Source organism: Cucumis melo, chromosome 10 (assembly GCF_025177605.1).
Source record: "Cucumis melo cultivar AY chromosome 10, USDA_Cmelo_AY_1.0, whole genome shotgun sequence".
Taxonomy (NCBI): Eukaryota; Viridiplantae; Streptophyta; class Magnoliopsida; order Cucurbitales; family Cucurbitaceae; genus Cucumis; species Cucumis melo.
In genome coordinates this window covers 27718969-27743249 of record NC_066866.1, presented here as the reverse complement: position 1 = coordinate 27743249, position 24281 = coordinate 27718969, and the positions used below count along the sequence as shown (strand labels likewise).

Here is a 24281-nt window from a genome sequence, read left to right as displayed (position 1 = left end):
GCTTCATAGGCTTTTTGCATTATGTTAGATGGACCATAAATATTTTATCGGTTTGTTACATTTATAAAAATTCGCGTAAATTAAATATAAAATTTATTAAATTTGAGAATTATAGATTTAAATTACTATGGCAATCAATTCTATAAATAGGATTGATACGATGTAATTGAGACTTGTAGTGTGAAGGAGAAGAATAGACACAAGGAGAGTTAATTTAAAGAGTCTTCCAAATAAGGAATCTTTATTTGTTGTCTGAAATGTAGAATATTTTGGTTATTATTGATTTGAGAAAAACAGAAGGAGGGTGGAGGAATAATTAATTAATTGGATTAAGAGGAAAGATAAATAAATGGAAGGATGAGGTGTGATGAAAAGAAGTTACAACCAAAGTTAGAGCAGCGACAGTTTGTCCATTTGAGAACCACCCAATAAATTATAAATTAAGCAATAACTACAAATAATACAAAATGTATGTTTGAAGTTTACATTTTCGTCGCTTTGCTTATGGATTTGGTGAAAGCAAATAAGAATATTATGCGATATGTGGTGTTGTATAGGAGGGAGAAGATGAGTTAAAGAAGCTGGGTGTGAATTTGGATCCATGGCGGTGTTGATAACAGGAGTTAGCAAAGGGTTAGGAAGAGCCTTAGCCTTGGAATTAGCAAATCGTGGCCATACAATTATCGGTTGCTCAAGGGATCAGATCAAACTTGATTCTCTTCAACAACAACTTTCCAACACTTCTCCAAATCGACATTTCTTCTTCAAACTCGATGTGGTATTGTATCTAAAACCAACCTAACTTCTTCTACTCACTCATTTCCTACACACACACATATATATATATATAACAAAACCCTCTCTTTCAAATCTCTTACCACCTTCTTCGCCAGACATCAGACACCCATGTTCAAGAATTCGCACAATTTGTCGCCAAAAACAATCTTGTTCCTCGTATTCTTGGTAATTTTATTCTCTCTCTCCTTTTCTCTTTTGGAGACCTTTCTAAAAATAATAAAACAATTTATCACAATATGCCTTGTGTCACTACATTTTCTAAATTGCACCAAAACTTGATAACTCTTTAATATCTTTCTGATAGCCCTCTAATCACCTCATGATATATTTAATTGCCCCTCCATAAAGTTTGTATTTTCTCTCTTTCTTGTTTAGTAAGACCAATATATTTGATAACTATTTTTGTTTCCGATTTCTTTGAGAAGCTAAACTAGAAACTTAGAAACTTGTTTGATAATTATGTTTTCTTTTTCTTTTGTTCGTGGCAATGTTTCCTTATCATTTTTTATTTCTATAGTTTAAATACAATTTAATTATATAATATAATATATAAATACACAGGAATTTTCAAATATAGCAAATATAAGAAATCAACATATTTACAAAATATAACAAAATTTATTTTAGATTTGATCGATGTTAGATAGGATAGAAGCCTATCAACTTTTATTAACGTGTATCATTAATAAAATATGAAATTTTGGGATTACAGTAATAATAATAGATAGTTATTGTAAAATTAAGAAACAATAGTGGTTTTAAGAAAAAGAAAGTAAAAGGAAAGGTTATTTTGATGTCACCCCGGGGGAAGAGGGCCGGCCATTCCATTCCATTCCAATACGGCCAAAGTATTTTGCTGAACAAATTCCAAAATGACACTCCATAAACTACAAACAAAACCTTTACTCAAAATCTACAAAGAAAAACAATTTCTTTTAGATCGTACTGTTTAGTATAACCATCTGGTTTCTTTTTCTTTTACGTGAAAAGGATTGAACTCACAGTGAATTTTGATAATAAAAACCAAGTTTCTGAACACTCACTTTTCTTTTTGTTTTCTAAATTTCGATTGATTTCAATAAAATATTGATACCAAGTATATAACCAAACAAAGAAATTTAATTTAATGTAGCTGTAAAAGAGATGTTAATATACTTACTTTTTGAAAACAAAAAAATAAAAAGCGAAATGGTTATCAAAAGAGGATTTTTATATTCAAACCATGGTTCGATTTTTGAAACATTAAACGAAAATAATATATATATAACATGGATATAGAAATTTTGAGGTGAAAAGTAAAAGCTAATTTAATTTTCAAAACCCAAAATAGTACAAACGAAAGGGATTCTAAATTAATAGTTTTAGAAATACAAAAGATAAAACATGTTCATCCATGGTACTACTAATTCTGACATTGTAAATTACGAAGTTAAGTTGACAAAGTTGTAATATTTTGGAGGTATTTCACAGTGAATAATGCAGGTTTGGCACATAGAAGTGCAAAGATATGGGAACTTGAAGCAGAAGAATTTGATAATGTGATTGATACAAACGTGAAAGGAATTGCTAATATTTTGAGACATTTCGTTCCCCTTATGATTCAAAACAACAATGGAATTATTGTCAATATGTCTTCTGGTGCTGGAAGATCTGCTCATGAAGATGTAAGCTAGGCTGAGACGACAATATTATATTCAATATACTATATGATCCATTTATTTATTATTGATAATTATGACAAAGTTTATATTATGAGTATTTGGTATTACTAATTTTGCAGTTTGCACCATATTGTTCTTCCAAATGGGCAGTTGAGGGACTAACTAAATGTGTTGCTAAAGGGCTACCAGATGGTATGGCAATTGTTGCCTTAAATCCTGGCTCTATACACACCGACATGCTTGTTTTATGCTGTGGTGATTCAGCTGCCCAATTTCAATCTCCTCACAAATGGTATATCCACGACTCATATCTTATATTCTTTTTAATACAATATCCTTTTTTTCTTTTCGTATTAACCTCATTTTTAAATATAACAAAATATTTACTAAATATAACAAAGTTTCATACTACTAGATATTTACTGTCAACGTCTTTTAAGTCCCATTTTAATGTGAATGTTCAAATTAAACAAGATGCATGGCCTAAGTGTAACTTTCAAATCCAAAACCAACCTAAAAAGTTTTCAAAAAAGCGTCTAAGGGACACTTTAACTCTCAAAACAATACTTACATGCCCCGAGTGTGACTAAAGACATGAAATTTGGGAAAACATTCATATTTTAATCAATATAACAAATAGAAAGAATTGAAAACGATATGACCATCGGGTAAAAGACATACAAACAACAAAGAACCAATATATAATAAAGATACTTGTTAACTTGATAGGCCTTACCAAGTAAACAATAGGCTTGGGCGGTGAGCAATTGAAAAGTATTGAGAATCTCGACATTAGCAGGTTTCCCATCACCTAAACGAATATCTTTACCTTCCTCAAGCGATGCCTTGACCTGAAAAAGAACAAAATTACAAATAGAAAGCAAAGCAAGTTCAATTCGGCAGAAGAAACTGGGGGAACTACACAAACAAAAATAATTCAATGGCAATAAATACCAAGGAAGAAATCCTAAATGCAGAATAATATAATAGACCTCTTCTAATCTTCCTTTACGTTAGAATAGGATTATGAAAATCTTATGGAGAATTTTCCACAATCTCAAACAAGAAGTTCAACCAACTTATGGTAGCCACATCCCAACATATAGATCAGCTCAAAGCAAAGAAATGTTACCCTTGAGGCCATCTTCAATCAACTTCGGATGCAAACTTTCATGATCTCTGATGCTCAAAGTACAAAGAAACAAACAATGAAAAAAGCTTTATATTTCATTATACATATAAAAATGATATCACTTAACAGTTACTCATCATTGGTGTTTCGAGTAATTTAATAATTTGAACAAAAAAAAAAAAAACCAGAAACATTTTGACATATAACAACATTGATGAAATATATTATATCACCCTCAAGGTTAGGTTCTAAAATTTAAAAGCTTTACTTAAAAGACAAGTTCAACAACATAGTAAAACTTTCTTAGCTATAACACAATGGAAAAACTTATCAAAACATATTGTAATTAATAAAACTCTGTTTTAAATAAACTGGCTGTCCAACTCTTACTCCATGTAAACACATAGTACATAGGCCCATCAAGGACAACAACAACTTGAACCCGCTTCGGCAAACTAAACGACTGGCAGCAATAAGCTTAGCTCTAGGATCACGATCATTAACTAGGAAATGAAAATATTATGAAAACGATAGTTGAAAGGCTAAGTGAGTGACCAACTGTAACATTATACTTAACTTAAACTTTATTTCTCAGTTTTTATAAAACATTCTTAAAATCAACTATTATACTACTTTACTCTGCAACTCATCTAACCCATTGTGGTAGACATAAATCGATACAGACAATGGTGGTCTAAATGAATTTGCTATTTTACAACTTATTAGTTTAACTCGCGAGTTCGGTAAGCCCACTTCTCATAATCATTCTCGTGATTTTGCTAGTGTAGTCCTCATTCTCTTTCATGTGATTTGGGCAAACCATATCTCACTGTTAATTTTGTAATTTGGGGAAGCCAGACCTCACTATTTGCACTCATACACATCTTTAATAGATTTAAGCATAAAGCATTTGTAAAGATGATCACTTCTAACATTTTCTTTCAAGTAAAACAGTTATATTGATAGAAAAATACTTTTAAACTTAAATTACTTCAAAATCATGCTTATTGATCTTAAACTTTGCTAAGTTATTTACTTAGACTTATACTTGTTCTACTATAAGCTTTGCTTAACTTTTTGCTTAGATTTTAACTTGGAAACTTTAAGAAATCTCTTACCTTTAAACAAATGACATGCTTTACTATTCTTTACTTAAAACATACAGATAACATATCTTGCTTAGTCTTTCATTTAGACTCTCTTCTTAGCTTATACTTGCACACAATAAGTTAGTCTTCCTTAGCCATCTTGCCTATTACTTAATTTAAATACTTCCTCTTAAACTCTTATACTTGAAATTATGTTTATTTATAAAACAGGTCGAGTTTCGTACTTGATCAAACATCTTTCTTAAACTTATACTCTTATACTAAAACATACATTGCTTAAAACATGCTTTGCTTATTGCATAAACTTATACTTACAACATACTTTTGCAAAATCATAACTCGTGTTTAAATACTTGAAAACTTAGTTTTAAATTCATGATTTTCTCTTGCTTTTAAACTCAAGCTTGATTAAATCTTATACATTGCAAATAACTTAGTAAAACCATATTCAGAAACCATATTCAGAAACCATATTCAGAAACCATATTCAGAAACCATATTCAGATAACTCAGAGCATGCTCAAATCACTTAACTAGAATTTCATGTTTTAAAACATAATTCAAACTCGTTTTGTCACTAACAGTTTTAAGTCATATCCCTCCAGACTTGAGGACTTGCTCTTACTCTTCTTGACTTGTAATTATAGAAATAAATTCCTAATTAATCAACTTGATCCTTAAAAATTTTAAGTTTTGCTCAAAATTTCAAAAAACCCAAAAAAATTGCCTATCAATAGCACAATGGCACACCTGGTGCGTGGCTGAGCAGAGACAAGTTGAACGCTGCTGCACAATCCCCATCAAGGTGCTAAGTCGCATGCTAACCTCATGTGACACTTGTTGTGCACCCACCATGGGCGCTCCAAGTTTGGTCACAAGCCACTTCACGTGCACATGCCTTGTCTCACGATAGCATCCCTAGTCATATAGTTGCACGCTAGACTTGTCCAATGCCACACAATGCCTCATTACTTACCCTTTGCACACCTCTGCTCATGCATAACCTCCAAATGCTCGACTAACACTAAACGTTGTTGCCCAGATGCCTAGATTTCTGTTAGTTCCAGATTCCACTTTCAACCTTCAAAAATCATAACTAAGAATTTATTTATCAAATCAAAAACTTCCTTCAAAAAAGTTTCTTAGAATCTTCCTAACTTTCTTACCTCATAATATTAGCTTAAAATACCAAGTATTGGATCCTTTAGCCTCAGATCTTTCAAAGGTTGTTTTGAAATATCTAGAAAACTAACATTTCTTACTTTTCTTCAATTGATGAGTTCTTTTTTAGAAACCTTCTTCTTTTGTAACCCTTACAAGAAAACTACACCCAATTTATATTATTTTGAGATTTAAATCATAGAAAACGTACGAGCAAAAAGGAAGAACTAATAATATGAAGTTCACTAATAAGCAATCGTGCATGTCAAACTTGTGCCACCTCTTGCTTACCGAAATTTAAATTAATTCATGCAAGGCCAGTTGTAAACTACTCAACCAACACTGTCCCAATGCCTCACAGCTCAGCAACAAGCCCTTATACGAATAGTTCTTGCTTTGACTCACATAGCCTCTTTGATCTAGTCACAAAGCCAAAAACTTATGCCTTACTTGGCCATCTAACACATACACTAAGTAAGTTTCATCCTTCTAAAAACAACCAGACAGAAAGCCTAGGGTTTACATGATTTATGCTTGTGTTGGCATCATTTTACTTTTACTTTTCATTTAAGATAGGTATTTGATGGTGTAATTTGAAAATGTGTTTATCGTTAAATTTGTTTTCTTTCTTTGTCATCCCAACTATGGTTTTCATGCCATTTGATGGAAAATTTTGACCAAGCAAGCATACTTGATCTCTACAAGGCAACAACTTTAAATTTATATTTTAGGAAAAATGAGCTTCCTTGCAAACAAAGAGAAATCTAGAAATCAATGTGGTGTAAGCTACGACCACTTCAATGCTTACGTAAGTAGTATTTAATAATGGCTAGAGATCTTACTTGTCGTTCATGTGTTCTTATCGATCTTATTTATAGGTTTTGACCCTCCTTTTATTCTTTATCCAGTTAGGGTTTGCAATTAGTCTGCCTATTTAAGGATGGTCGACCAGTCCAACATTATTTTCTAGCGCTTTTAGAGCTTCATCCATTTATTGGCTAAGCTTGTGTTGGGCTTATCAACTGTGGCCCACTTTGACCAGACTCATCTTCCTTCTAGTCTTGTTCTTCCCCTCTTCGTTTGTTATTTGTTGATGATTTTGCCCCTTGACCGAATCCACCCACAACAAATGACATCCTATCTTCAACCTTCTCTTTTCTTTGTATTTCTCTTCATTTAGACTTCATTGGGTGCTTAGACTTTTGGTGCTCTCACCTTTTCATTGTCAAACGAGCTTAGGATAGAGCTCCAAGTTAGGGCACTTGTGCTCTTTAGGGCTATTTATGCAATGTTTCTCAATTTGTTTGGTTAATGCATACATCATTTGAAATCATTTTAATCTCAAATAACAATCCACCTCCTTAATGCTCAAGGCTAACAAAACCATCAAACAAATATATAAAATCGTGGAACGAGCACGAATTGGGCCAAAAGAAATAGCTCTCTGAAAGAGCTATTAACGTGTTGTTGGTTTCTTTTGGTCTCGTCCTCCCAGGGATATGTAACAAAAGTTATTGTTAATTCTTTGAATTATTCAATGGACTTTCTTTTTAGTTGTCTGAACCACTCCTTGGTTGGTCTTGTTAAGGTAAGGAGAATACCCCACACTTGACCGTATCTCGTATTCCATGAAGTTCCATCAAAGATTTGTATGAATCTATGTGTTCTAATAGGTCTTTTTACCTGTCAATGGATTTAATTGATGGGACCTTGATTTTTTTTTTTTTTTTGGGCCTCTTTCTTCATGATTTCATTGGTGGATGGAGGATCCACTTGCACGCTTTGTAGTGTAATCCCCTTGTAGGCTTTTGATTTCTATTTGAATCTTTTGTAACTCCATTTTTAAAGAAACTTCTTGAGCCTCAATCACAACCTCACTTCGAGTTTCAATCATTTTTATTGCGATGTTGTGTTTTTCCTTTGATTTAATTTTTTAAGTTTTTTATAAAATACATTTTTTGTGAAACATTTTTCTAATTCAATGTCATATGTGAGGGTTGGACTTGACCTCGACTACTTTCACTGTCATACCCTCTTCCAAACCACCTACTTTTTTCCCAAGAAGGGGCATGAAGCCAACAGATACAGTTCTTCTACTAAAGATAAATGCTAACCCCTACTAGAACTAAAATTAAACATGAAATATATCACAAAGTGGAAATATGAACACATAGTGAAACCCAACTTACAATAACTAACACAAGTTTGAAATATACATAAGCACATCAACCACAAACCAAAGTCGATACATCCCAAAGACAACCATGTACAACCCACATCTAATACTACAAAAACAATCTCCTGTAAAGACTAAAGAAATACAACTATACAACACATACTAGTTATGAAACTCAAGGAAACACTAGCAGATATGCCGATGAAGTCAAATGTCGGGTCCACGATCTCTACCTGAAAAGTAAGAAAACATTTTTGGAAAGCATGGACTAAAGCTCAACGAGTGATTGGTTTTAAAACTAAATATGCTTAATAAATCATTGAGTAGTAAACAACTTATACATATACTCTTAAACAACTTTCACCAAGCCAGGATTTCAACATTCTCAAGGAAGAAATGCGAGCGAAGTTCTTTCATTAAGGTGTCTCAAGTGTCTATTATACAACGCCCTTCTTGGATTTCAACATAGCGGGATCTCCATCATAACTTGGCATCCTCAGACAGATCCATAGTCGCTAAGGTCATTTTGGCTTCTTTAGTTACTATGCTTGTGGCCTTGAAGTATTGATCAAGGTTAAAGATGAAGTTCTATAAGCCCTTTGTATCCCTTGCCCCACATAAGGGCTTCGGTTCAGGAATCTTTATTCTGCTCACCGGGATTGCTACTCCAATTGTAGCACGATTTGCCATGGCTCGCACTGTGAGTTTCACCTTTGTGCTCACATCTGCGATTTCATTCCTAACGACATTGAGGGCAGCTCGAAAATCCTTCGACATGTTGTTTATCATTTTTAAAAGCGTCTTTTGAAAGCTATCTAGCTCAATAACGCATTCCTCTATACGGCCAACTGAGTCCCTCGAACTATCCCCACACTCGTAGTTACCGGTTCTTCCAAATTTTTCCTTTAGAGTGTCGATTCTTGTCAACAACTCTTGTATGGGTAATTAGTCGAGACGGTCGGTCATTGCATCAATTGTATCATCTTTCTCAAAAATTTCTTCGAGACGGGACTCTAAGAAGTAGTTGGAGTCGAAAACTTAGACTAGGTAGAGCATCTACTCTTCAAGCTCTACTAGTCAGTCTATATGGACCTTGTCAAACTGATTCGTCGCAAACATGTTTGTGTCTTAACTATCAATAAGCCAACTTAGGCTCTCATATCACTTGTCACAATCGTAACCTTTCAAACACATGACAGACGATTGTGCGGCACTTGAGAAAATTGAGCCTCCTTTCACATTCTTGTGAAAATCGCGATTGTGCAGCACTTGAGAAAATAGCAGAAAAAGTCGCGATATGATGTAGCCTACCTTCACGTTCTTGAGAAAATTGTTCTATAAGACATGAGAGAGAAAGAAAATCATTGAAAACATCATTAAAGCAAGCATTGAAGACTGTCAATTGCAAAGAAAGCTTTGGTTGCAAAGAGTGAGACAAGGCTTGGTCGAGGATTCAACTACTGGGTGTCCCCTATAGTACATTTTGAACATTTTTAGTTTTGACAGGCTTGCCTATGAATATGTTGAAACGTCACACCCTAGGTCGACAACATAAAAAGAAAAGTAATAGACTAAATTATGTACAAGAGATAATGAGAAGGTGATTTTGGGGTATCTGAGTATGCGGCCAAGCAAACAACATTTTGGACAAACATGCTTGTAACACTGGCCATGGCGATAGGTAGCACATGCACTTGCACAGGCCCTCAGGACACCTGGCTGCATGCTTGCCTTGCACTCAGCATGTTGCACGCCTTGATCACACAATGTTGTGTCACACCTCTCCATGGATGCATCCACACACCCAATGTCACCTAGCTACGTGTTGGTCATGTTGTTTGCCCACAACAAAGCTAGAAAACCTCTTACCTTTTAGACACGCGCACACCTACCACCTCATGACCTGATGTTCCAACCACCTTAAAACTTGCCTAGAATCTGCGAAATTTCCAGAAAATCTCTTTCAACTTCAAGCACTAATTATTTTTAATCTAGCCATCAAAATGAAAAATAAGTTACTTCTTCAAATTTGTTTAGAAATTTTTTTAACTATCTTACTTAAATAATTCAGCTCAAATTCAAAGGGATGCAATCTGCGCCTTCAAACACTTTACACTACTCAAAACCCTTCGATTTCTAGCCTTCCCTTCTTCCTTGAACTCAAACACTACATTCCTCGCGTTTCTTTTCTTTGGCAACCTCATCTTGACGAATAGACTCTTTTAGCAAGCTTTTGCAATTAGTTTGAGAGCAAATACACGAGTGAATTCTAAGCACTCTTCAAATGAACTTATCTTAAAATATTGCACTCTACATGGCAATTTTGTCACCTCCTTATCACAAAACCAAGCTTTGCATGCTATGGGCACTTGTCATCCACTCAACTAATTGCCTTGAACACCTAAGAACCTTCTTAAAACACCTAGCATCAAAGCTTCTTGCCTAAAACTTTCCAACCAAACCAAGTCGCCTTGCTAACCTCGCAAGCCTTGCCCATAAAGAACACCATGTGTCCATCTCCTCGACTTGCCTCCATGCTTAGCTTGCTTGCCCTCAATCCCTAGTCTCCTTGCTTAGGTGTGCTTTGGCTGCCTAAAACATGCCTTGTGAGGTTCTCACGCCACAAGCATCACACCTTCCCTTGGCACTTAGCCAAAAATCCTCAAGTTTTCTATTTTCTCATTCACTTGGCCGCCAACCTCTCATCTTTTTAACACTTAAGACTTTCCTTCAACCCTTCCTTTAACAAGGTAACCTAAGCAACACAAACAACATTAAACATTAAACATTATGCTTTCTTAAACACTTAGAAATTCTTAATAAAAATGAGGTTAGGGTTTACCCTCAATCTTCACAAAGCTCTTATGTATCTAGGATCTCACATTCTTAGCTCTTGCTTATGTTTTTCTTTAAAATGCTAACCTTATTCTCTCTCTCTTATTTTCATTTTTAGGATCAATCTCTCCCTTTACCTTTTGTTTTTTTGAGCATTTTGAGATTTTCTTTATATCCAGATCTTCACCCATTGAACTTTACCTTTATTTTTTTCTTTTGAAGGATTGACCTTGACCTCTATTTTTCCTTCCTTCCCCTTTCTTAGGGATTAGTCATTCTTCTTTCTTTGAAGCAATTAAGAATCTCTTTTAATTCGAGTTTGCCCTTCTTAAAAATCCTAAGGCTAGCCTTAGCCTCGGATTTTCCAAACAAACACGTTTTGGCACAACTTTGTTCCATTCGCTATCTTTCTTATTTGTTGCTTTAGCAAGTGACTTCAAAATCTTCAATTTCTCTAGTTTGGAGTCATAGAGATCTAATTTCTTTCAAGGTCTTACTTGTCTGCTATTTCAGCAAGCCTTCCTTCTAGAATTGTTGATGATGACATTTTTATTCTGATTCGTCTCCATCCAAATTCAAGTTTATGAACCTTTGACTAATTCTAAAAAAGAACTTCTAAGTTTGCTTTTGAATATCCTTTTGACTTGTGTTGTTTTGAGGCTCGGCTTGCATGCGAGACGCTCATTATTTATCTAATATTCATATAAGCATTAAATCCTCGTTGAGTACAAATTTTTCTATCGCTTATCCAAGTGTAAGCGAAACGATAGGTTTTCTAGGTAAGTCAGGGTCGAACACAGGAAATTGATATCAAATCTTAGTTACAATATAAGGTAACGGTGTATTTAAGCTAACCTAATATTTACACTAGAGATTCTGTAAAATATGGTAAAAGGGGCGATAAGGTGGAGAATGAACTAACTTGTAATGGGAAAAAGTGAAGGAATGTCATCGTGTTAATAGGTAATTAAGGCATGTGGAGGCCCTAAATGCAATAGAAATTAGTTAACTGTCTTTTAATTAAGTCGAACACCTTTCAGTGCTTTGAATACCACACTTGCTCACCTTTTAGGATGCAAATGATAAAGCTTTGTTAAGCAATCGCTATCTAGAAATGGTTGCTTATAAGACTCATATTGTCTCTCTTTTAAAGGTGGCAACCTCTCAATGCCATATCACCCACACTTCTCTTTTCGGGACACAAATGATGAAGGTTTAGTTGCCAAGGAGGAGTTTGTCTCCAAACGGGAGCTCTTGCTCATATTAGCTACGTCCTTGCTACTTGCTTTTTCGAGTAGTTGACGGTAAATGTTGGCCAAGCGATAAGTGAAGCTCAACTAACACGGTAACCGTTATAAATTAGACTCCTTATGAAGAACTTATCACAAGCCTAAGCTACTTATAATACTTTGAAAAATAAACAGAAATAGACTACTAAGATTGAAGATAAATAAATATGTAATGTATTAAAGAATGTACATCTTCGGCCATACAATATGAACATAATACATTACGATAAAGTACAAAAGTGGAAAGTGAAGAAAAATGGAGAACACTACAGGTTAGGGGAAAAGAAATGGTGGACTTCTCCTCTAATCTCTCTCGAAGCTCTCTTTTACAAGATTAACCAAAGAAGAAGGTAGAGGCTTTTACAAAAGGTGGAAAAGCTAATCTTTTCCACCGACTCCAATGGAGCTCTCTAGATTTTGGTCCATCTAGGCTAACGGTAGGTTAATCCATTGAGAATTAAAGCTCCCACACCTCTCATTTTCTTGATGTAGGAGGAGGGTTTATATAGGCTACTTGTGGCATGAAACGTCTATTCTTTCTATATATGTCAACGTTGTAGTAGTTTTCTCATCATTCTTCTAATTTAGTCGACGCCGGTTGTCAGCGCCTCCTCAACCTTGTCAAGTCACATCGACTCCAACTGCCATTCTGCCTGTTGGTGAATCTTTCTCACATGCTGATGTGGTTTCTCACCTAAAGATATTTAGTTACCATGTAAGCTTCTTATCGAGTCGATTCACTATCTTTATCTTTTCTTCCTAATCCTGCGATAAGATACTGTAAAATAAGGTAAAAACAGGCATGAAGACTTATGTAACTTGTATTCTCTTATCTCTAAGAATTTTTTATAGAAGCCATGCGTTTTGACATATTATTATGTGTTTTGGTTCTATTGTTCTACCTAAAAGACCGAATAACTTGTATTTCTACAAGTTATCACCTTCTCCACAGACGAGCCAACTGTTGATGCAAAATTTTGACCAACAAGTGTACCTATTCTCCACATAGGACAACAAAGGTTTGTATTTTAGAGGAAGAGAGCTCACATGCTAACAAAAAAAACCTAGACATCGATTTGGCGTAACTAGATTGATGATTAAGTCAGAAGGTTGGAATGAGTAAAGAGGATTTTGATAATTGTTGGAGAACTTGCTTATTATTCATGTTCTTCTCGATCTTATTTATAAGTTTTGATCCTCATCCTAATCCTTATTTGATTAGGGTTTGTGACTGCGCCACTTGTTCTGGGATTCCTTTTAGGTCAAGGCCGACCAATTGAACATTATTACCTAGTGTTTTTAGGGTTTCATCTTTTTTTTTCTCGGCTTATATTGGGCTTATCAACTATGGGTTAATTTTATGGCCTTGGCTCGGTCAAGCCGAGACTGACTAGGTCTATCTTCCTTTCCATCTTGTTATTCTCCTCTTTGTTGCCTGTTTATTGATTATTTTAGAGGAAAGTGGTTTTAACAATAAAAAAAAAAAGTGATTTTAGTCAAGTTGAATTCTAAAATCACTACCAAACACACTCTAAATCAAGGAAGAGCGCACATGGATTAGTTATCCCATTAAGCGATAAATCACCTACATAAAGTAATTTCGTTTTATTGAAGAAATTGGAACAAAAGAAAGAGGGACACCCGCTTGGAAGAAAGAAAACTTTTATTTTGACAGAGTAAAGATGGACATTTTGGAGAGAATACTCTCAAGGCATTCACTCACTTTTCACTCAAAATTTCTCTCTAGCTTTCTTGCTTTCTTTTTCACTCTCTTTGCTGCTTGTTTCCTGATCACACCTTCTACTTGAAAATCACACCTTTTATTTATAAATGAGAGATCATTGGAGCCAATGTAGGATCTCTCTAGAATTCTAACTATTAGATATTTCCTAATTTATTCTTATCTAAAGGAATTTTAATTCCTTGTAGCCTAAAGAAAATCTATAATATTTCTAGATTTTTATTTTGAGTAATCTAATTTACGTATTTATATTATATTGAAGATATTTAAACAACCTTCTAGAATAGTTAGTGTTATCTTCGACTTCAACACTCCCCTTCAACGCTTATTATTCTTCACTTTCTAGCATTTCTCATGCTTAGATGCGCTTAGCCTTCTAGCACTTTCTCCCAACATCTATTTCTTTTTAATGTGTCCACTACTTCCAAGACCTTTCTTCATTGGATATTCTGTGACGCTTATTTGCATGTTGTTGGTTCTTCAAATATTATTAGCATTTGCATACCTGAAATTTGGTATTCTCTATCTGGTTTATCTCCATAATTATGGTTTTTAACCACGTATTCCACTATGTCAAGAACTTTTTGTCTTTAGTTGCTCTTCTGTGTCTTCATTGTTTTCATCTTCTTCTATTGGATTATATTGCACTGGATTTATCACTTATTTAGATCGTTCTTTAAAAAGCCTCCCGTCCTTAGATGTCTTTCTAATTTAGATGCCTTTCATAATGATGTTTTATCAACTGTAACATCTCTTGATAGATAACATTGTTCACTACTATAATCAATGAACTCTGTCTTTGGGTGTCTTTCCTTATCCACGTAGGCATCTTCTGCTAACATGACATAGATGGACTTCGCCCTTATTCTTCCAATCTTGGTACACCTTGGTACCATTAGATCCAAACACGATGAAGTTGTTTGTTGATGTCAATTGAGATATTGACATCAAGTTCTACTGCATATCGACACATAAAATACATTATTTAGTTCGTGATTGGAATTGCAATGAGATATTACCACAGTTTTTCCAACATAGGGTATTGGCAACTTGAAGTTGTTTACTGTCACAACAACTCAGCTTCTTTGTACTTTGATATGTTTTGCAACTTCTTCTTATCTTCTGGCATGAGATTAGAGCAAACTAAATCCATAATCCAATAATCTCATGATTTACCTCTTTTGCATGAAGAGCAACATTTTATTCTCCATTGCTTTGGATGTCGAATGAGGTTTTGGATATGTTGTTGCAAATCATGCATTTGCATCCTATTTGTCTTCGCTAATACTCTTAACTTGGAAGGTAACTCCATTGCTTTCTGCTGTCTTTTATTCTTTGACAACATTCTCTGACATAATGACCTATCTTTCCAAAGCTATAAAATTCACCCTTTTTATGCTCGTGTTATCAATCATATTTACTAGCTTTCCCTACTAGAGATCGTTGTGGAGTTTCTTCATCTCTTTTTTATTCTACTTTCTTTCAAATTTTTGAATGACCTTTTCTTTGATCATCGAAGAGTGCTAAATAATTGTTGTACTTTATTGTGACCCCCAACATTTGCATATATTTTCTGAGTCAACCAAAGAAGGTTGGATTGTCCGAACTTGAATAGCAATAATAAAACTTCTATATTCAGGTTTAAGACCATGGATAATAATTTTCCTCATTTCTGATTTTGAAATAGCAGAAGTAGAATCTAACCTAGAGATTTCATGACATAGAGCTTTCATCATGACATAGAGCTTTCACCCTAGTAAAGTATTGGTTAATACCCATCTCCCTTTTTGAGCAATGGATAAGAGCTTGTTCTCTAGAAACTTCAATCTCAAATTACTTTTTTTTTTAGAAAAGTGAGGCAAACATGTCCTATGCTTTCTTTGGCGTCTCAACAATACTGATGTGCTTGAACATTTTTCTATCAATTATAGTTTCAATTGCAAACTTGGCTTTACTTGCCTTAATATTCCATTTCTTCAAAGCAACAACATCCTCAAGCGGAATAGCTTTAATGTCTTATGCAAGTCCTAGCTTTTGAGATATGACGTCATGCATGTGGACGATGTTTTGTAATTCTGTGTGTTGAGTTTCTTGATTCCTTCAACAACTTGATTGAATGCACTTTACCAGTAACTTTGTCCTAGACAACAAGCTTCACACTCTTAGACTGCACTCAATCTTCAAAAGCCCCAACACCGCAAACTAAGCTAACTTGGCTCTAATACCATTTCTTGAAGAAATTAGCACAAAAAGAAAGAGAGACATTCACTTAAAAGAGAGAACTTTTATAAGAATAAATATGGACACTTTAAGGAGAATACACTTTCTCTCAAGGCACTCACTCACTTTTCACTCAAAATTCACCTCTAGCTCTCTTGCTCTCTTTCTCTTTTTTTTTTTTTTTCTTTGCTTTTCTTGCTTGCTTACCCATGATACGAATAAATTAAACCAATCATGGGATTAATATTTGCATTATTTAAACTTATAAAATTGTGAAACTTATGCTTCTTTTATTCATACCAAGAACATAAAACTAATATTGCTACTTTATATACCTTAATGTGAGTAGATTTACCTTTAAATTATTCTACTATTGTTGTAACAGGGCTATAAAAGCAGCAACTATGATTCTTGATCTTACTCCAAAAGATAATGGAGAGTCTCTAACAGTCAATAATCCACGTGAACTTTCAACGGCATAATTGATTTTTATTTGATGTATTTGCATTCTCTTGCCCACTAAATAGACAATGATACTTAATTTTGGATGCATGGTAGATTGTGTTTAACTTGTTAAACCCAATAAGGATCATAAATGCTTAATGTGCCTATTTGTATGATGAAATAAATAAATATGGAATACACTAAAATATATCTCAAACTATCCCACTTCACAAATCGATCTTTATGTAATAATAAAAAATAAAGAAAAAGAGAATGACACAAGAAATCAATGGATGTATAACTATGATTCTTGACCTTCAATGGTGGTAATCGGCATACCTTATGGTAAAGGATTGATTACCTGAAACAAGTACTCGTCGAAAAAATATTTTTCTCTCAAAAGCACGACATCTTCTTCTTGCACAATCCGACTCAATCCACAACTACATTCTTAGCTCCCTTTCTATCCTTTATTGTTAAATTGATCAACTCTTGAAGAAGAATGATTTATCTCCAACAAAAGTACCTAACATTGTATGATCAGTGTAGATAGGTGGTTTAGAGCCAAAAACATAACTAAAGAATCTATCCAAAGGCAAGCACAACTGCAAGAAATTCTTTCTTAGTGGTGGTGTAATTGATTTAAGTTGGATTGAGGGTCCTCGACTTCTTGTGCACCCTTTGTCTTAGAACGACTCCAACTACTAGATTGCTCTCATCACACATAATTTTGAATGACAAGTCCTATTCTTACGAGTGTCAAAGGCCTCTTGGTATTTCTCATATACAACAAAAGGAACATCTTTCTGCAACAAAGAGGTTAGTGGTAAAGAAATTTTTGAAAAATTCTTAAAAAACATCTATAGAAACCCTCACTCCCCATAAAAGAACGGACTTCCCAGATGAAAGTAGGGTAAGGAAGAATAGAAATCACTTCTATTTCAGCTTTATCTATCTCAATACCTTTTACAAAAACTAAATGTCCTAAAACAATGCAATGTATGGCTCACCATAAAATGAAACTTTTCATAGTTAGGAAATAAGTTTTTTAAATGCATCTTTCCATTATTAAGCCTAAATTATGTGCAGACAATCATCAAAGAATCGATATCATAAAATCATCCATGCATCTAATTTGAAAAATACCTAGAGCGTCACTCAATATTGAAGAAAAGAGGACATGCACATCAGAATTAGGGATTTAATAAAATTCTAATTGCATGCAAAACATAGGATTAAGCATTCATTTGTTCTAGCATAAAAAAAGCAATAAGAATTTTACCTTGTATTAATGTTGATTCTAATCTTGAACACTGCTTCAAACCATCTCATACTCTTTTCTACTTCTTTTAAACCTTAGAACTTTCATCGAATATAAGGAGTGATTAATTTTCTTAATAGGAGTGAATGATATCTAAGTGAAATTTTCAACATGATTTCAAAATGACATTAACAACTAAATCTGATTAAGTTACATGTATTTATAAACAATCACATGCAACTTTTGCATGGATTGTTTCATCATGGTGTTAGACACTTCATATTCACTATCAACGAAGTGGAAACTCACCAAATTCCATTTCATGTGGGAAAATTCCACCATGTGGATTCTCCCACTTCAAATAAAATAACATTTTTATATATTTTTTACAATAAATTTATTTTATAAATTAAACAACTAATCTTTATTCATTATTATTATAAAATATAATAATTAATTAAACTATTTATTTAGTCATAATTTAATATCTAGTATTAAATTATTGTTTTATTTGAACATCTGGATCAATCCTATTGTCCTTGTTCGAATAGGGAATCTCTCTCAACGTTGAATTGCTAATTATATCACATATTATTAATGGTTCAAACACAATAATAATTTGATCAATTCAAATTTCTTAATCACGATGTTAGCTTGGGTTGGGTTATTAGGTATGTTGTTTCCAAAGAAAATATGCAAACAATAGGGTTCAAGAATCCCTAAATTCAAATTAACAAAAAAATATTTAAAACTGAAACTTATACGTGCAAAATACTAAGGTACATTAAAGTTGAAGTTTGCGGTCGAATCCAAGAAAATCAATGCATAGGCATGCAAATCTTGTATCAAACACAAAAATTCTAACACATAATAAGGGAGGGGTTTTTAAATGATATTGCAAGAGAGTAAAGGGAGTAAATGTTTTTGAATTTTTAGAGTAATAGAGTATAAGAAAGATTCAGGATTCTCTCACCAAAATTAAACTGGGAATGTTCATCTTACCTAATTAACTTTCCGTCCTACAAAGATTCATTGCTATCTTATTCAATTCACAACTAATTAGTTCAAACAAACTAATCAACCTTGGTAAATGAATCAAGCATCAAATCTAATTCATACCAAATTCAAAAAATTTATTTTCATTCTAGCAGTTTCCCTCACATCTTTAGAATTTGTATTAAGTTTCTAGGTTTCAATGTTATTGTGACGTTGAAGAGCAAAGAAAATTTTTATCTCAAAAATGATTAATTAGTTGAAATAATTCTAATTGAAAACTAGAGAAAAAATCAAAAGAAAAACATGCTTCGATCAAATCAACAACATTCAATCAATCTTGTTTCAAAAATCATGCTTAGCGCTATCAAATATTAAAGTAAATTCATGCAATCATGAGTTATCAAGCCAATCAAACAAGAACTTTTTATAAAAGCAAGATTGAAATTTCAACTAAAGATTAGAGTTTAGAAAGTAATTAGGCAAGATTCTCGAGAAAGAAATGCTAGAACTACCGTTCCCAAAAAAAAGTACCTAAGTTCTTCATCATTCTCAAAATAGCTTCAAGAAGAAATTAAAGAAAATGAGACATTACTTGGAAGAATTCGACAGAGAATCTTATAGTTTTTTATATAGAGATTATAAGAGATTTGGCTCAAGTTTTTTGGTAAATTTCAAAAATAAAGTGTTCAATGTAAAAATACAAGAGAGAAAAATGGCTTAAATAAGCCAATTAGGTTGCCCACCTTAATGAACGAAAAAAGTGTGTAGTTTCAAGTGCTGCAGTTGGGCGTTTTGTGTTATTTCAACAACCAATGGTGTTGTGATTACATAATGGGTGTCGCACAACGCTACACAAAAATGATAACTACTGCCTTTCGATGTCGCAGTGCTAGGGACTGCGCCACTCTCTTCTTGTTTTCGTCCATTTTCGCTTGTTTTAGCTCGGAATTGAGTAATCCTTGTAGCATGGGACTGCTTGGCTCCTTTCTATTATTTTTTGCTATCTTGGAAGTCTTAACCTAGAAAACTTAGCTTGTTTATAAAGCTATCAAATGTTTTAGGTATAAGTTCATTATGAGCTAGTACCTAATAGACCTATAGATCATGAGCTCTAACGTTTCGAGACTAACTGGCTAAACTTTTTTAACTAAGTTAATTAACATTTGATAACTAATGAGGACTATCTGTTATAGCCCGTAATTACACTTTCCTCACTATAAATATATTTGTGTCCATATAATATATAGGAAAATTTTCATAAATATAACAAACTCGTAAAATATTTATGGCCCATGTAACAAAATGAAATAGCCCATGAAGTTGGCCATTTTTTAAAATATTTCATGCTTGTCCTTCCCTTTTATCATTTTTCTTCTCCTCTTCCTCTGCGATTTTTTTTCTTTCCATCCGCTTTCTTCTCTTCCTCTTCTTCTTTTAAAACTGTTATTTAGTTGAAGATCGTGTATCAAATATAAAAGATCTATTTTTTAATTTTTTTTCCAAACTGTTATTTGGTTGTTCAAGATCATGCACTAAATATAAAAGATCTTGAAAAAAGCATCGTTTAGATTTTGCTAGATTTTGGTAACCAAATCTAAACAATCGTGTGCCAAAGAATCTTAAAAGATCGTTTAGATTTGGGTGGCCAAATCCAAATCTAAACGTTCGTGTATAGAAAAAAATAAGTGATCATGTAGTCAAATCTAAATGGTCGTGTACCAAAAGAATCTTAAAAAAAATCGTCGAGCCAAATCTAAATGGTCGTGTACCAAATAATCTTGAAAAACAAAACAATCTTGTAACTAAATTAAACGATCATATACAGAGAATCTTGAAAAAAAATATTTAGATTTGGTTATGCAAATATAAACGATCGTGTACCAAATATATTACGCGCGTTGTTGACGGCGTGGTGGTGCATTTTTGGTATTTTTCATTGTGGGCTTTGTTGGAATTTATGTCCTAAAACTCGTACTTTGTTATTTGATTCAATAAGTTTGTTATTGAATGCTATAATCTTAAAACCAATAAATTAAGGTCCCGAGGCTATTTTACTAAGTTTCTCAATACACTTGAACTTTATATAGAGACATAAACATGGATTAAGTTCGAGTTAATAGCCCAAATAGTCTATAGTATATGAATAAGGTTGGGCACCTTATTCTGGAAAAACACTATGGATGCGACCCGCTCCATAGTTAGTACAAATGATGTAATCTTGAATCATTCATGTGGAGACATGGGAGTGGGGGCGCATCCTATGTAAATGGTTTGCATAAGACTGGAACCACGAAATGGTCACTTTTAGTTATAACGCCGTAAGCTATATGAACTAACTATTTCAATTATAATGACCTAGGTAACTTGATCTTAATCCTGAGCTAACTATGAACTTCTGTTCATTTGGTAATATCCTTAAATCTGCATAGGTGAGAGCACCTCATCATCGCTGGCCCAATAAGCCTCCCATTTCAGGGATAAGACCGAATGGATAGCTAAAGACATAAGGTGCAAGACGGAATTCACTCATACCCACTTCTGGGATAGTAGATAGGTTGTTCCCTTAAGGACTGAATCCAAGTCAAACAAGGGGCCCCACCTTCTTAATGGTCCGAGAAGGATTCAGGTTTATAGGTTGGACGATCAGTGGATCTTAAGGAGCAAGATGTAATCTCGGGGGTAAAACGGTATTTTGACCCAGCCAAGATTACGAACAACCTGTGAAGGATCAACTTACCCATCATGGTTATATCAGGTGGACAGAAATATATCTATAGTGAGGGGAGTGCAACTATGAGTCTTTAATGGAATGACTCATTAGTTAACGAATTTTGATTAAGCTTGGTCTAAAAGAGTTTAGCCAGTTAATCTCGAATCGTTGGAGCCCATGATCTATAGGTCTATTAGGTTCCCCTACTAGCTCATATAGATTCAACTTAGAACAATATGTTGGAATAACTCGAATTGTTCGAATTAGGTAAAGAGAGAGAAACCGACAAGTATATATGATATAAGTCGGTAAATATAAACTTTAAAGTTTTATGTTTAAATATGATTTAAATAATAAAAATATGAATATGGATTCATATTTAGAAGCTTGGAAAGTTTTGAAACGATCAAAATTGTAAAAGTCAAAATGTTAACTTTTGACTTTGAAAATCAAAACTTTGACCGGATTTATATTCAAATATGATTTGAATTTTAGAAAAATGAATGCGGATTCATACTCGGGAGGTTGGAATTAGTCAAGATGGATAAACTAGCAAAAATTCAAAAAAGTTGACTTTTGAATAAGAAAAGTCAAAGTTTGACTTTGACTTAATTGGTCAAATGACCAAATTGCCCTTTGACTAATATATTTATTACTAAATGTTAGTGGGAAATGTGGCAGCTTGTAATGAATTTATAAGCCACTAATTACATTAATAGTTAATAGATTAATTAGGTGTTGAGATTTCATGAAGTAAATTGCATGCATTTTGCATGTAATTTTCTTTATAAACTTCCATTTACAGAATGAGAAGATGATGATAGAAATTTCATAAAAAATCTCTAAACGATATACCTTCCTCCATCTATCTCTCTAAGTTTTCCTTCATAAAAACGAGTCCCACAACTCAGTTTTTAGTCCTGAGATTAGTAGGTCAACATAGTGCGTGTCCTTTGCTCGTGATCTTCAAGCAAGAAGAATTTTTGGAACAAAGAAGAAGTTAAGAACTACAAAGGTAAGCTCATCGTTTACCTTCTCTTTCCTTCGTTTAGGTCTGTCATTTAGTTACAGCATGTTAATTTCTAAATCGTTTAGATGCATATAGAGTAAAGCATGATCCTTATCTTCCATTATTGCATGTTTCTCTAATGTTTTAGTTCCATCAGGCCTGTGGGTTTTTTCTGTTTTTAGAATTGTTCTATAGAGTGTAAATATTTTGTCGCTTTGTTACATTTTTTAAAAGACCCCTATAATATAACCATAATTAGTATGTCGACCCTTCACAGGTTGTTCATAATTTCGGCTGGGTCAATTTATCATTTTACTTTTGAGTGAGATTTCATCTTATTCTTTAAACCTTAATCGATCCTCTAATGAACAAAATTGGTTGAAGGTTCAACTTACAAACCAAATCCCTCTCAAGTCGATAAGCGGATGAGGCCCCTTTGTTCAAGATCTGAAGTCAGCACTTAAGGAAACAAACCTATCTACTAATCTAGTGTCTTGCACTCTATGTCCCAAATTATCAACCTGTCTTACCCTTGAAATAAGAAGTCCATTTGACCAGTGTTGATGAACATTCATCACCTATGAAATATAAGGATAATTTCATATGAAAAGAAGTTCATAATTAGTGCAGGATTAAGGTTAATTTACCTAGATCATATATAATCAAAATGATCAGTTTTAATCAGTTAATAGTGCTATAATGTAAAAATGATTATTTCAAGGTCTGGTCTTATACAGTCTCATTAAACAGTATGTCTCCACTCACATTTCTTTACATTAGCATCTTAAGATCACTCTGCTTGTACTAACAACAAAGTGGGTCGCATCTATAGTGTCCCCAAAATAAGACGACCAACCATTTTTCTATACTATAGACCATTTAGACTATTCCTCGAACTTGATCCTCGTTTATGTCTCTATATAAAGTTCAAATACCCATACCATAGACAAGAAACCTTGTTTCTTAGATTTTGAGTTTTATCATAAGAAAATCTCTTATTCATTACCAATTTATTGAACAATACTTCAACAACCATTTTATTCAATAATAAAATATTTTAACATTCACAAATCACGAGTTTTAAGACATAAAACCTAACATAGGCCCACTTGAACTAAAATTACTAGTGTTATAATATACAAATGTCAACTTTTAAATGGAAAAAGTAGAATACAATAAACTAGGACATCCATCATATACATATCCAATATTTATCCCACTTGTCCTAGTTTAACAAACTCATAATCCTTGATTAACTAGGTGACCCACAACATTTTAGCAGTAAGGGTCTTAGTATATGGATCAGCTAGGTTTTCTATTGAGGTAATTTGTGTGACTATCACATCTCCTCAATGTACAATCTCCATGATGAGATGGTGATATGAAAAAATCCTAGTATTTGAAAATTAGAAACCCAATTGGTGAACTCCTACTATCAAATTCCAAATTAATTTGACCAACAAACCAAGGGAATGGATTAGATTTGGATTATCCTTTTATCGAAGACTAAGAGATAAGACTCAAGGTTTGAACACTCCACAAGCAAGTTTATCAGGCACTACAAGAAATCGGAGTTCTCCCGATGTAGAGAAAGACATCGGGAGAAAAATCGTCGAGAATGAAAGGATCTTCCGATGCCCAGTGTAAAACGTTGGGAGAAAACGCTATTCCCGACACCGTAAAATATCGTCAGGAACAACATCGGGAATTATATGTTTTCTCGATGCCATGCATCATGC

The 24281-nt window shown here is 33.6% G+C and overlaps 1 protein-coding gene across 2 annotated transcripts; it reads left to right on the top strand.

Moving 5' to 3' along the window:
- The first annotated feature begins 509 nt into the window (after positions 1–509).
- Positions 510–16772, top strand: LOC103502552 (NADPH-dependent pterin aldehyde reductase-like). Of its 2 annotated transcripts, XM_008466520.3 has the most exons (5): positions 510–778; positions 894–963; positions 2269–2462; positions 2579–2751; positions 16508–16772. In XM_008466520.3, exons 1-5 carry the CDS (start codon positions 602–604, stop codon positions 16602–16604), a joined length of 711 nt encoding a protein of 236 aa, XP_008464742.1. In that variant the 5' UTR covers positions 510–601; the 3' UTR covers positions 16605–16772. The 2 variants fall into 2 exon arrangements, with proteins under 2 accessions (XP_008464742.1, XP_050946900.1); XM_051090943.1 differs by lacking the exon at positions 16508–16772 and having other exon boundaries at positions 539–778; positions 2579–13031.
- Positions 16773–24281: the final 7509 nt, after the last annotated feature.

Coding starts and splice junctions, on each gene's coding strand:
- LOC103502552 (XM_051090943.1), top strand. CDS start 602: ATGGCGGTGTTGATAACAGGAGTTAGCAAAGGGTTAGGAAGAGCCTTA. Junction 779..893: donor TCTTCTTCAAACTCGATGTG/GTATTGTATCTA, acceptor CTTCTTCGCCAG/ACATCAGACACCCATGTTCA. Junction 964..2,268: donor TCTTGTTCCTCGTATTCTTG/GTAATTTTATTC, acceptor GGTATTTCACAG/TGAATAATGCAGGTTTGGCA.